We start from the raw sequence: 13135 nt of genomic DNA, 5'->3' as shown, positions 1-13135 counted from the left end.
TAATGTAATTCCAGTCTGTTTCTGCTATAATGCCAAACGTTTACGGCTTGACAATGACAGCAATGGAGCACAAACAGATCTGAAACCAGGGGCCTGTTGCACAAAACTAGGATAAGGGATTAAGCCAGGATATCTTGGTGATCCTGGCTCAATTGATCCGTAATCCGGTTGCACTAAAGATGGATAGGGGGCAGGAGGATATGTTATGGTATAAATTACCATGGAGATTTATTCTGTGGAGCTAGCCTGCTCCAGACCAGGCTAAATTCCAGGATCTATTTAATCTCATCCCTAATGTCAGTCAGCAGTCACCACAAATGGAAACCAATAGTTATTTCACTGCTCACTATACATTGTTATCACATATAACTAGACCCACTGTTATTATTTAAACGTTTGTGATCATTAATTTCAATGATTTTGGATAAAAAATGATTTTTAGATGATGTTGCTATCATTAGATAATTTACAGTTTCCCATAGACTATAAGGCTATATATAAAATGATAGAATATTAGGGCCACAGAGGGGAAAAAAACACAAGTCATAATATTGTAACCAGTTGTTTTAAAGGAGGACAGTTGTTAAAATGACAGATGTGGGGCATTTCGTGAAATTGTACTTCAGTATGGTTTCATAAACAAAGACATGCTGATGTGCCAGAATATTAAGTATCACATTGTCATAAGTATCAAAACTGTAAAAACAATATGTAGCTTTTCTGCAGAAAGAACCAGCCTCATAAATTTATGACTTTATCCTTTTTCTTCAGTGTGGCCCTAGTACTCTGTCATATAAACAAATACACATTCCATATGAATATAAAAACACAATGTGTAACATTATGTTCCTTTATTGAATAAGGACAAAACAAAGCAGGTAAACCATCAGCTCCTTTCGAAACTGAAGTCACAGTGACTCTACAAGATGGAAAGCACAGAATCCAAGCATATTATACAAAATGATACATACACATTCAAAGGTCTGTATATAACACACCCTGCATGTCTGCACACTAAAATAAATGCAGGACAAATCCATACACATCAACTGAACAGACAAATGAATGGATGCAGTAGCCTCCCTGCAGCCTTGTATTACACACAGTATACCGCACAAACATCATAAGAGGCCAAATTCGTCAAAAAACGAACCCAAAAAAACCCAAATTCCTCTGCCACCGCAGGACATATTTAACCAAAATTGAAAGCACACATACTAACTAAAATAATTCAACACATATTGGTCCCTCAGCAGCCGACCACTGTCGTCATCAGGGAAGATTGCCGGATTGTCCCAGTCCATGGCTGGTGGCACTCTGGGGGCCCTCTCCTTCCTCAGGCAGGCCACATTGTGGAGGACAGCACAAGCCACAGTAATATCACATGCCCTAACAGGGCTGACCCTTAATTTGTGAAGGCAGTGAAAGCGTGCCTTCAGGAGGCCAAAGGTCATTTCAACTCTGGCCCTGGTCCTGGCATGGGCATGGTTGTAGGCCTGCTGTGCTTCCTGGGGGTCTGTGAAAGGTGTCAGGAGAAAAGGCTGGCAGCCATACCCCCTGTCTCCCAGCAACACACCAGAGAATTCACCTGTCAACACAAAATCTCATCATTACTACCTCATAAACACAGTGATATTCTTGACACAGCCATGATGGTTATAAATAGGGGTTGTGTGGCTTACCTTGTGATAGGCACTGATAGATTTCAGAGGCCCGAAAGATTCTGGAGTCATGGACTGAGCCAGGCCATTTTGCCACAACATTGCTGATCACACAGTCAGCATTGCAGACCATCTGAAATCATAAGATGAGGAATATTACACCAATCAATGCACATCACTGGCAATGCAGAGTGTTCGTCAATGGACAATATCAAAAAGTTATGTTCACCTGAACATTAATGCTGTGAAAGGATTTCCTATTCACAAAATCGGCCTCATGGGCACCTGAGGGGGCTTTTATCCTTATGTGTGTGCAGTCCACTGCACCAATGACATTGGGGAAACCTGTCACACAAAGTAATGAGTATCCTACTATGTGTTAACAGTTGTCCTGTAATTTGTAGATCCTCTTACCTGCAATCCTATAGAACTCCTCTTTGATGTCACAGAGTCTTCTGTGGCCAGGGAAGGAGATGAAGACATCTGCTAATGCTTTGATAGCCAGACACACACTCCTTATTGTGCGGCAAATTGTGGCCTTGTTCAGCTGTTCTGCATCCCCCACTGAGTACAGGAAGGCTCCACTAGCAAAAAAGCGCAAGGCCACACAAACCATTTGCTCCACACTCAGTGCATGGCTCCGTGCAGTGCGGTGCTTAATCCTGGGACCCAGTAGTCTGCATAGATACCTGATGCCATCTGCAGAAAACCTGTATCTTTCATATAGATGGTCATCAGGGAAGGCCAGTGGGTCCAACCGGTCCCTGAAGACCCTTTCTCGCCTGAAGGCTCTCCTCAGCACAAGTGCTTCTTCATCCACCACATCTCGCACGAATGGGCATGCCATTGTCAGAGCAGAAAGGAACACACAATTTTGGGCCTTCATATAGGCTAGTGGCCACACCTGGTGCTGGGGGGGTGGGCAAAAGAGGGCGATGCCTTATAACGATGACTTGGTTGTACTGATTGCTGGGAAAATAAAAAAAACCTTAGAAAGATGCCACCGTCCTGTGTGCTCACAATAAGAGCTCATATGTCATGGCTCACTTGACTTTACGAGAATATACCTAATTTTTATTTTGAGCTGTGTCATCTTCTTGGAGCTGGGGGAGGAAAGAAAAATAATGATTAATACATTTGTGTTACAGTTAGCATACAGTGTACATTGAAGGCATATCTCACCTCCCTCTCAAGTTTTTTTATTTCAAGGTCCAGTTTCCTAATTGTCCTCTTTTTTATTTCGGACTCCAGTGCAAGATTTTCCATCTTTTTCTTCTTGTACTGAATGTCTATGTCTGCCAGTTCTATTTGGCGCCGGAGGTGGTTGCCATACAACTTTCTGATAGCTTGTGAGCTCTGTGAACACAATACAATTAGCGCAGCTGGAATTTGGCAGGATGTGGTGTCCTTTTATTAATACGCACTATGTTGCCAGGCTGGTTTTCCCACTGTATAGCATCTGGGTCCTGTAAAAGAAATTAGATTTTTTGATTTTGATGAGGACTCCTCACCATTGTAGAGTAAATAGTACTTTCACAGTCTTAACATGATACCTCATGCCTTCTGGAATCCAGAGAGATGGTCTCCTCCTCATCATCGTCTCCATCATGTGCTGTTGCTGCTGCACTGGGGCCTTCACCCTATCACATTTAATCGGATTCATATTGAAGCTAGTAGACAAGACATGCCAGGCCTACAGTATGCCTTTGATGGAGTACTCACTGGATCAGCATCGTCTGGTGCTTGTGCTGGTGGCTCTAACAGGAACACAGTGCTGCCAGACACTGCAAGGCAATAGGTAAACCAAAGTCAGACAGTCCAAATTGATTCAATATGAATGTGGTTGTATCCCATGTAGAGATGGAAGGACATACCTTGAATGAAGCGGGTGGCATCTTGGGAGGAACCTATGCTCGTCTCTTTCCCCCCAGGGATCCCCTCTAAGACGGGCCTGCCTTTATTTAGCTCCAAGGCCATGTCCTCTGCTGGGGTAAGGTCAGCCTTTGGTGACCCACCACCCGTGCCTTGTCTGTGGGTATTCTTTTTCACTGCTAAAACAGTACAGACAATGTGTGAGCAGGCACCTTCTGGGTACAATATATGCTTGTGCTTTGTTAAATATTAGTCAGGGACCATACCATTCTGCAGAATGTTCTTGTATTTGATTTTGACCTGCTGCCATGTCCGTTTTGGCCCGTTCATGTTTAATCTACACACACACACACACACACACACACACACACACACACACACACACACACATTTAATGGAGTCACACTGCAAAAAATTACTTGGTATTTTTGTCTTGTTTTCAGTAAAAATATCAAAAAATGTATCATAGCTTTATACAGTGTGATGGAGTTACTTTACACAATTTCACTCATATCTGCAGTGCATTTCAATTAAAAATGTAACCGTTTCATAATTACAGTACAACTGCATTTTTGGAGATGTGAATTAAATATTTGAATTGTAATGTTTCAGCGGAGCGGTGAGTGTGTAATTGTGCACTACTTACGCATTCAGGCGGTCTGCAATACTTTGCCACGCTTTTTCTCTTTGCTTTATCACTGTGGCGGTGTTGCCTTTCTTCTTAATTATATCTTTTACCTCCTCGTATGCCTCCATGAGGATTTGTGCTTCCGACGGGGAAAAGTACGCGGCTCTAGTTGCCATGGTAAATCAGTTAATCTGTGATCTGTGGCGGGGTCTATTTGAGTGAGCCGTGAGCGCGCACCTATCCAGGATTGGTTTCACCTGGCTTAATGAATCCGTGTCTGCTCATCCTGGCTTGGTCTTTGTGCAACCAATTAAGCCTGGACGCACATGTTTTGGCTTCATTGAGCTCAGCTGAGTCATTTATCCCGGATGTCTTAATTCTACTTTTGTGCAACAGGCCCCAGGCTAGCTCTGTGTCAATATTAAAGATGATCTATTATATTGACAAGATAGTCCAGTGACCGCTCTAACAGTGGAAATACGTGTCCTCAAAATTGGATTGCAGGCGGGAGGCGAGTTCAGGTGGGAGGGACCATTCTAGCCAGTGAGAGGGCAGATACGCGTGTGAACAACAGGCACAACTCCAATTAGATTTTTATTTAACCTTTATTTAACTGACCGATACAATGTAGTTTTTTTACAAAGTTGCGGAAAGGCGACGTGCGTCCACGTATATCAGTGCAATTGTAACAACCTAACCATTACGAAACTTCTATTCGATCAAATAAGCAATTACATTTTTTGTTGACAAAATTCGACACTCATTGACCATACACAAAAAAACAAGCAGTAATAGCGGAAACAAGCGCACACATTTTCTTCAGAAAATTGAAGCAATGCAAAAGTACCCAGATTTGTCTATTTTATAAGTAAAAATTATATTTAAATATAACTAGACATGCAATAATAATGCAATAATATTTAACTATATTATTGATAATCGATTTTTTTATGTTGATTGATGGAGCTTTTATTTTGAAAAAGCGTTCTACGGGAAGTGGGAGGGAAAATCCAATATTCACGGGTATTAGGGATTTTTCTTCAATTAATTTCGAAGCTACAGTGCCTCAAGAAAAACAATAGGATATTGCTAGCAAATAAAACACAACCATTGCCATGTCTGAGACATACGGTAAGAAATCTTGACTACTCAGGTCGCGTTACACAATAGATAACCAGAGGCGATGGAGCAGGTGTATTGTAATGCCATCAAAACAAATAGCCTATGTCCTATGCTTTCATGTTTACTCGTTGTTGGGGGTATAGCTAGCTAACATTAGCTAGCTGGTTAACTTTAGTTTCGCTCGATAGCTTGCATCTCCGTCAAATGTCATCATTAATTGGTTTCTTAGCTAGCTATCTAGAAAGCCATCTGAATGTCAGACAACTAGCAAAGTTAGCTATCTAAATGTCGACGCAAATGTAACGTTATGCATGAAGCAATAACATAGCTTCTGTTCTGCTAGTAGTGCGTCTGTTACTTAACTAACGTTAGCCAGCTTTCTATCCAACTAGCCTAAGAATACGTATTCTCTAATGATTAAAATGAACTTTGTTTGTTTTTCCTCCGCTAGATTTCCTGTTCAAATTCCTAGTGATTGGGAATGCAGGAGCTGGAAAATCATGTCTTCTTCACCAGTTTATTGAGAAGAGATGTAAGTTATGTCCAATTGAATGTGCTGACATGTATTTTCTATCTAGCTATGACTTATAGTTTATTTTAGGGACAGGCTACAATTTATGATTAACTTAACTTTGAATACATGAATAGGCATTGTTGTGATCTAGCTATGTGTTGTGGAATGATTTCATTTAAATCACAGTCAAAGACGATTCAAATCACACCATCGGAGTGGAGTTTGGCTCAAAGATAATCAACGTGGTAAACAAATATGTCAAACTCCAAATCTGGGACACTGCGGGACAAGAGAGATTCAGGTACTGTACAGTATGTGAGAGCATTTCACATACTTACTCCTACTGTGGCAGGGCATTAGACATTTTTCTCAAACCAGCTTGGACTGTTGCATGTGTGCCCATCTCCAGCTGATCATTAGAGAAGTTGTGCCAGATCCTTAGAACAGCAAGTAAAATGAATCATGGCCAGCCGTTGTGGGGGAGTTAATAATGTGTAGCGCAGCTAAAATTCTCAAACACTACTACTGCTCGCAAGTGGCGTGGCGGTCTGGGGCACTGCATCTCAGTGCTTGAGGCGTCACTACAGACACCCTGGTTCTGATCCGGGCTGTGTCACAACTGGCTGTGATTGGAAGTCCCATAGGGCGGTGCACAATTGGCCCAGCGTCATCCGGGTTTGGCGGGTGTAGGCCGTCATTGTAAATAATAATTTGTTCTTAACTGACTTGCCTAGTTAAATAAAGGTTACTGTGCACCTTGAGCATTTTGTTTTGCACTTTGACCAACTCCTTATCCAGCTTGGATGGCACTAAATGCTTTTATGTATAGCTAACTATAGATGTATGAGATGGAGAATGTCAATTTAATAAATGTAATTAGGATGTGTAAAATGTTTATATTTATGCACTTATGTATTTTCAACTGATGTTACAATTGCTTTCCTCTCCCAGGTCTGTTACACGGAGTTACTACAGAGGCGCTGCTGGAGCCCTGCTTGTATATGACATCACCAGGTAGGCTAAATTACCTACTCATAGGTGATCAGGAGAGTTGAGGAGAAATAATCCTTGTCTTATTATGGGTGGACCTTCAAGGGGTATGTTGTTTTAATAAAACACATATGTTTCTAAAAAGACAAATGTTGAATGTAGTACGTTTCAAAGAGACCTAGATATGATATGACTCATTGGTTGCACAGTGACTCCCGATTGACTGTTTTGGAAAACACAGCTCTAACTTTCCTAAAGCCTACTGTGATTTTAGTGAACAGAACCACCAAGTCTGATTTGTATGTCTCCACTGCTCTCCCTCTCGCTCCATTGACCTGATCATCCTCAGCCGGGAAACCTACAACGCCCTGACCAACTGGCTGACAGACGCCAGGATGCTGGCCAGCCAAAATATTGTCATCATCCTGTGTGGTAACAAGAAGGACTTGGACGCAGACCGGGAGGTCACCTTCCTGGAGGCTTCTCGCTTTGCTCAGGAAAATGGTGCGTTTAGTATGGATGATGATCCCTTTACAGCTGAATTCCAAACTGTTCCCTGTGTCAATGTAACAGTATAACTTTAGTACCGTCCCCTCGCCCCGACACGGGCGTGAACCAGGGACCCTCTGCACACATCAACAACTGACACCCACGAAGCGTCGTTACCCATCGCTCCACAAAAGCCGCGGCTCTTGCAGAGCAAGGTGCAACACTACTTCTAGGTTTCAGAGCAAGTGACGTAACTGATTGAAACGCTACTAGCGCGTACCCGCTAACTAGCTAGCCATTTCACATCCGTTACACTCACCCCCCTTTCAACCTCCTCCTTTTCCGCAGCAACCAGTGATCCGGGTCAACAGCATCAATGTAACAGTATAACTTTAGACCGTCCCCTCGCCCCGACACGGGCGCGAACCAGGGACCTTCTGCACACATCAACGGTCGCCCACGAAGCATCGTTACCCATCACTCCACAAAGGCCGCGGCCCTTGCAGAGCAAGGTGCAACACTACTTCTAGGTTTCAGAGCAAGTGACGTAACTGATTGAAACGCTACTAGCGCGTACCCGCTAACTAGCTAGCCATTTCACATCCGTTACATCAAGCGTCTCAGACTGGGAGTGCAGATCTAGGAGCAGATCCTCTATGTAGTCTTATTAATTTTGTCCAAAAACGGCGAAACTGATCATAGATCAGCACTCCCACTCTGAGAAGCTGATGTATACGGACTAGAGGTCGACCAATTCATCGGAATGGCTGATTAATTAGGGACGATTTCAAGTTTTCATAACAATCGGTAATCGGTATTTTTGGACACCGATTTGGCGATTAAATTTTATTTATGAATAAAATAAATACACCTTTATTTAACTAGGCAAGTCAGTTAAGAACACATTCTTATTTTCAATGACGGCCTAGGAACGGTGGGTTAACTGCCTTGTTCAGGGGCCGAACGACAGATTTTTACCTTGTCAGCTCGGGGATTCGTTTTTGCAACCTTCCGGTTACTAGTCCAACGCTCTAACCACCTGCCTTACATTGCACTCCACGAGGAGCCTGCGCGGCAGGCTGACTACCTGTTACACGAGGGCAGCAAGAAGCCAAGGTAAGTTGCTAGCTAGCATTAAATGTATCTTATAAAAAAACAATCAATCTTAACATAATCACTAGTTAACTACACATGGTTGAGGATATTACTAGTTTATCTAGCGTGTCCTGCGTTGCATATAATCGATGCGCCTACCTCGACAAACGGTGATGATTTAACAAGCGCATTTACGAAAAAAGCACTGTCGATGCACCAATGTACCTAACCATAAACATCAACGCCTTTCTTTAAAATCAATACACAAGTATATATTTTCAAACCTGCATATTTAGTTAATATTGCCTGCTAACATGAATTTCTTATAATTAGGGAAATTGTGTCACTTCTCTTGCGTTCCGTGCAAGCAGTCAGGGTATATGCAGCAGTTTGGGCCGCCTGGCTCATTGCGAACGGTGTGAAGTCCATTTATTCCTAACAAAGGCCGTAATTAATTTGCCAGAAATGTACATAATTATGACATAACATTGAATGTTGTACAATGTAACAGCAATATTTAGACTTAGGGATGCCATCCGTTAGATAAAATACGGAACGGTTCCATATTTCACTGAAAGAATAAACGTTTTGTTTTCGAAATGATAGTTTCCGGATTTGACCATTTTAATGACCAAAGGCTCGTATTTCTGTGTGTTATTATGTTATAATTAAGTCTATGATTTGATAGAGCAGTCTGACTGAGCGATGGTAGGCAGCAGCAGGCTCGTAAGCATTCATTCAAACAGCACTTTCGTGCCTTTGCCAGCAGCTATTGCGCTGTTTATGACTTCAAGCCTATCAACTCCCGAGATTAGGCTGGTGTAACCGATGTGAAATGGCTAGCTAGTTAGCGGGGTGCCCGCTAATAGCGTTTCAAACGTCACTCGCTCTGAGACTTGGAATAGTTGTTCCCCTTGCTCTGCATGGGTAACGCTGCTTCGAGGTTGGCTGTTGTCGATGTGTTCCTGGTTCGAGCCCAGGTAGGAGTGAGGAGAGGGACGGAAGCTATACTGTTACACTGGCAATACTAAAGTGCCTATAAGAACATCCAATAGTCAAAGGTATATGAAATACAAATCGTATAGAGAGAAATAGTCCTATAATTCCTATAATAACTACAATCTAAAACTTCTTACCTGGGAATATTGAAGACTCATGTTAAAAGGAACCACCAGCTTTCATATGTTCTCATGTTCTGAGCAAGGAACTTAAACGTTAGCTTTTTTACATGGCACATATTGCACTTTTACTTTCTTCTCCAACACTTTGTTTTTGCATTATTTAAACTAAATTGAACATGTTGCATTATTTATTTGAGGCTAAATTGATTTTATTGATGTATTATATTAAGTTAAAATAAGTGTTCATTAAGTAATGTTGTAGTTGTCATTATTACAAATAAATAAATATAAATCGGACGTTTTAATCGGTATCGGCTTTTTTTGGTCCTCCAATAATCGGTATCGGCGTTGAAAAATCATGATCGGTCGACCTCTGATACGGACCCAGACTCTACCCCCTACCCTCTGATGCAGACCTGAAATCCTAATTTCTGATTGCTGCACTACTCCACTAGAGGTCACTGTAGGACAACTCACTGGTGTAAACTATTGCCCACAAAACCGTTGCAATTCATGTCCTCCACAGCTAAATGCTGACTAATTCTCTTGTGTTCAAATGTTATCAATATTGATAATAATCATTGTTATTATTGTGTCCTGCTGTCTTGTCTGTTTCAGAGCTTATGTTTCTGGAGACAAGTGCTCTGACAGGGGAGAATGTAGAGGAGGCCTTTGTGCAGTGTGCCAGGAAAATCCTCAACAAGATAGAGTCAGGTATCTCTGCATTCAGTATCTTCTCACCTTAACCAACAGCAATGAAATCGTGGTTTACCAGCTGAACTCTACTGTTTCAGCGCAGGGGCTTCTCTCTCTCCATCTCACTCTTTTTTCTCTCTCTATTTCTATCACTGTGTTCTCTTCCAGGAGAGTTGGACCCGGAGAGGATGGGATCAGGAATCCAGTACGGAGACGCCGCGCTGCGCCAGCTGCGCTCCCCTCGTAGGGGACAGGCCGAGAGCGCCCAGGAATGTGGCTGTTAGTGAACACGCTCAGTATGCCCAGGACCAAGGTGAGACTCCTCCCCTCAGTGCTGCCTACTGCATAGGATTCTGCTCTGTGACTTACCCTTCTGTTATCACACTAGTAACTCAATTAATAGCTCTGTTTAGTGACACCCAAAATGCTCCCTCTCAAAATAGCAGGCAGAAATACAGTTGTAGATGGTGCTTTTCACATTGACATGTTATGTAAGAGGCCATTCAAAAGTCCTCTCTATTTTACAGTTGACTGTGTTGCATTGCATGGAGCAGGTAAAGCATTCATTTGTCATTTTGAGAAGCACCTCCATGAGCTTTAAAGATTCGGCCTTAATGCACCAAATGCTGAAACGTGGCTAGTTTTATCAGCAATATTGGTGTCAGGATCATCACATGCCCCCTCGGCGATGGGGGGTTCGAGCCCTGGCTGGGCCAACTATCTGTGCCCTTAACTACTTTCTTTACCCCTCTCAAATGTTGGTACTTACATATGTCCTGTCAAAACAAACAATCAGAACTAAAATAAAAGATTATTACAATGCTCATCCATGTTCTTCTCAAATGGTTTCCCTGAAGTGGTTTGTAATGATTACTTTTCTATTGCTGCAAGGTGATCACGGATGCTACTTTCACCAGTATCATCATACTGAATTAAGGGTAAAGTTAATGCCTGTGTCCCAAATGTAACTCCCTAAGTCCAGAGCTTTATTCTGTCGTACTGTATCTCCCCCTTGGGTTGGTGGGTGTGTGTGGTTGGATAGGGTCCAGGGGGCTATTTTTAGGGATCTCACAGAGAGGAAGGAGCCACCTTTGGCTATTTCTGTCCTCCAGCTCCCAACTGCCTGATGTGTCGATGATACAGAAAACCATAGCCACCCAAAATGACTCCGCCTCTTTTGTGAGAGGGGAAGCTAAAGGGGCTCAACAGTTTGAGAATGATCGAATGACCCTGCTTAGAAGCTGTGTGGATGTGGCTCCACACAACTGTTGTCAATACAGTTTTCTATCTGGGCAGATACATTTACCTGAGATTCTGCTGACTCCTGTTGGGGCAAGGCATTAAGGGTCTCTGAAGTGCCTTATTTGGGTATTGTAGTGTTTCACAAAAAAATGCTAGGCATAAATAGAGGGGTACTATGTCTACAAAAATAAATGATCAATTAATTTGTCAATTACAGTGTAGAGTTGAGTACATGCCAAATATTGCCAGCACGCAATTGTTAACAAAATGTAACTATTAACCTCACGTTCACACAGGTTTCTTAGCTAAAGGGGCTAATTTACAAGATCCCCACACATTTCTGTGTGTGTATGGTTTCAAACCTCTCTCTGTCCTTGTTTTCAGGCAGGTTGGTGAAGACTTCGAGGAAAGATGAGATGTAGGGAACATGATACAGGGCTCATAATGGTGGAGCGACTCTTCTCTGACCTTTATCTTCCCAACTTCTGGATGTTCCGTCAGAGACCCACAGAGAGTCCTGGATTCCTGGCCCTACTCTGGACTGCTGAGCTTGTTCCCAGGCCCCTCAGACAAGCCCTTTAATCATCTGGGCTGTATTCATAAAGCGTCTGAGTAGGATTGCTGATATGATTTTGTTTTTCCTTTTAGATAATAATGAACAAGATAACAGGGAACCAAAATCCTAGATCAGCTATAGTTTGAGATGCTATATGATAATGGGACCTGACATCTTACATTCACCCCTGTACTTCTGCACTACGCTACCCATAGCATATTGCATTATGTACAGTGTTATCTGTATAAAGAACACATCATATAGTCCCTCAAAGCAGTGGTTCCCAAACTGTGGGGCTCGCCCCTGTCGGAAGGGGAGTTGCAGCGATGGGACAAGACTGTGACTACCAATTGGATAACACGAAAATTGGGGTGAAAAAATGTCCAGATCAACTAGCCCAAGTTTTTTTTTTAGCCAGGTTTTTTTAGCCCATTGATTTTGTTGTAATGTTTGAGTCACTCATATCACATGAACACACAAGACATGGCGGAATGTGTAGAATTGCAGGAAATTAGCTTTAAAACTGTCAACAAGGGATGTGAACAGTTTGTTTCTGTCATGGACTGTGCCCATAGAAATAGATGGAAGGGGGGGGGGGGGGGGGGGGCTGGCTGAGTGAGTTTGGGAACCACTGCCTCAAAGCATATTTTATGGACTAAATTCTCTGAAGAATAATCTATCAATTATGACATGTCATGTTCTAGTGAGAATGTTCAATCAGCACTGTCTCACGCCTGCTCGTTTCGTTGACCTGTTCTTTGTGTTGTTCTTTGTGTTGATATTATTAGTTGTTTTTTCCCCCATAATTGTTATGAGTCATGTCATGCTTTTTTAATTTATTCTCAATAATATAGAAGCTCTTTTTAAAATAAAGTATTCAAAATGTATGTTTGTATATTGTTCTAAGGTGATTCCTCTTTCTTGTCATCTTTATTACTTAAGTGTGTAATATCCATTTAGAATACTTGGTAACACTTCATGTTAAATTGTTGTTATACCTGTAGTAACCTTCTAATAATTATTCATAGCTGTGTAATAGTTTATTTATGGAGTTGTGTAGGTTTTGTTATTACACAGGTGTATAAGCTGGCTCACAAGCTGGCTGCACGGTGACCTACTTCCCTTTTGACACCTTGCACCAAAGTTAAT

General features: G+C 42.1%; 2 protein-coding genes across 9 annotated transcripts; one reads left to right on the top strand and one right to left on the bottom strand.

Moving 5' to 3' along the window:
* Positions 1 to 815: 815 nt before the first annotated feature.
* LOC139580620 (putative nuclease HARBI1) lies at positions 816 to 4556 on the bottom strand. Of its 8 annotated transcripts, XM_071409487.1 has the most exons (12): positions 4180 to 4556; positions 3800 to 3870; positions 3536 to 3712; positions 3384 to 3445; positions 3215 to 3301; positions 3086 to 3127; positions 2844 to 3017; positions 2729 to 2764; positions 2076 to 2630; positions 1891 to 2006; positions 1683 to 1794; positions 816 to 1588 (listed from the first exon to the last, which is right to left on the bottom strand). In XM_071409487.1, the coding sequence occupies exons 1-8, from the start codon at positions 4335 to 4337 to the stop codon at positions 2729 to 2731; spliced, it is 807 nt and encodes a 268-aa protein (XP_071265588.1). In that variant the 5' UTR covers positions 4338 to 4556; the 3' UTR covers positions 816 to 1588; positions 1683 to 1794; positions 1891 to 2006; positions 2076 to 2630. The 8 variants fall into 8 exon arrangements, with proteins under 8 accessions (XP_071265588.1, XP_071265586.1, XP_071265585.1 ...); XM_071409485.1 differs by having other exon boundaries at positions 2729 to 3017; XM_071409484.1 differs by having other exon boundaries at positions 2076 to 3017.
* A 22-nt stretch (positions 4557 to 4578) lies between these two features.
* Positions 4579 to 12873, top strand: LOC139580621 (ras-related protein Rab-4A). The gene is made up of 8 exons (XM_071409488.1): positions 4579 to 5292; positions 5735 to 5815; positions 5984 to 6098; positions 6749 to 6811; positions 7137 to 7291; positions 10111 to 10206; positions 10357 to 10501; positions 11815 to 12873. Exons 1-7 carry the CDS (start codon positions 5277 to 5279, stop codon positions 10470 to 10472), a joined length of 642 nt encoding a protein of 213 aa, XP_071265589.1. The 5' UTR covers positions 4579 to 5276; the 3' UTR covers positions 10473 to 10501; positions 11815 to 12873.
* The last annotated feature ends 262 nt before the right edge of the window (positions 12874 to 13135 follow it).

The sequence above is a fragment of the Salvelinus alpinus genome, chromosome 7 (genome assembly GCF_045679555.1).
Source record: "Salvelinus alpinus chromosome 7, SLU_Salpinus.1, whole genome shotgun sequence".
In the NCBI taxonomy this organism is placed as follows: domain Eukaryota; kingdom Metazoa; phylum Chordata; class Actinopteri; order Salmoniformes; family Salmonidae; genus Salvelinus; species Salvelinus alpinus.
The sequence above is the reverse complement of the archived record's forward strand: the minus strand, read 5'-3'. Positions and strand labels throughout refer to the sequence as shown.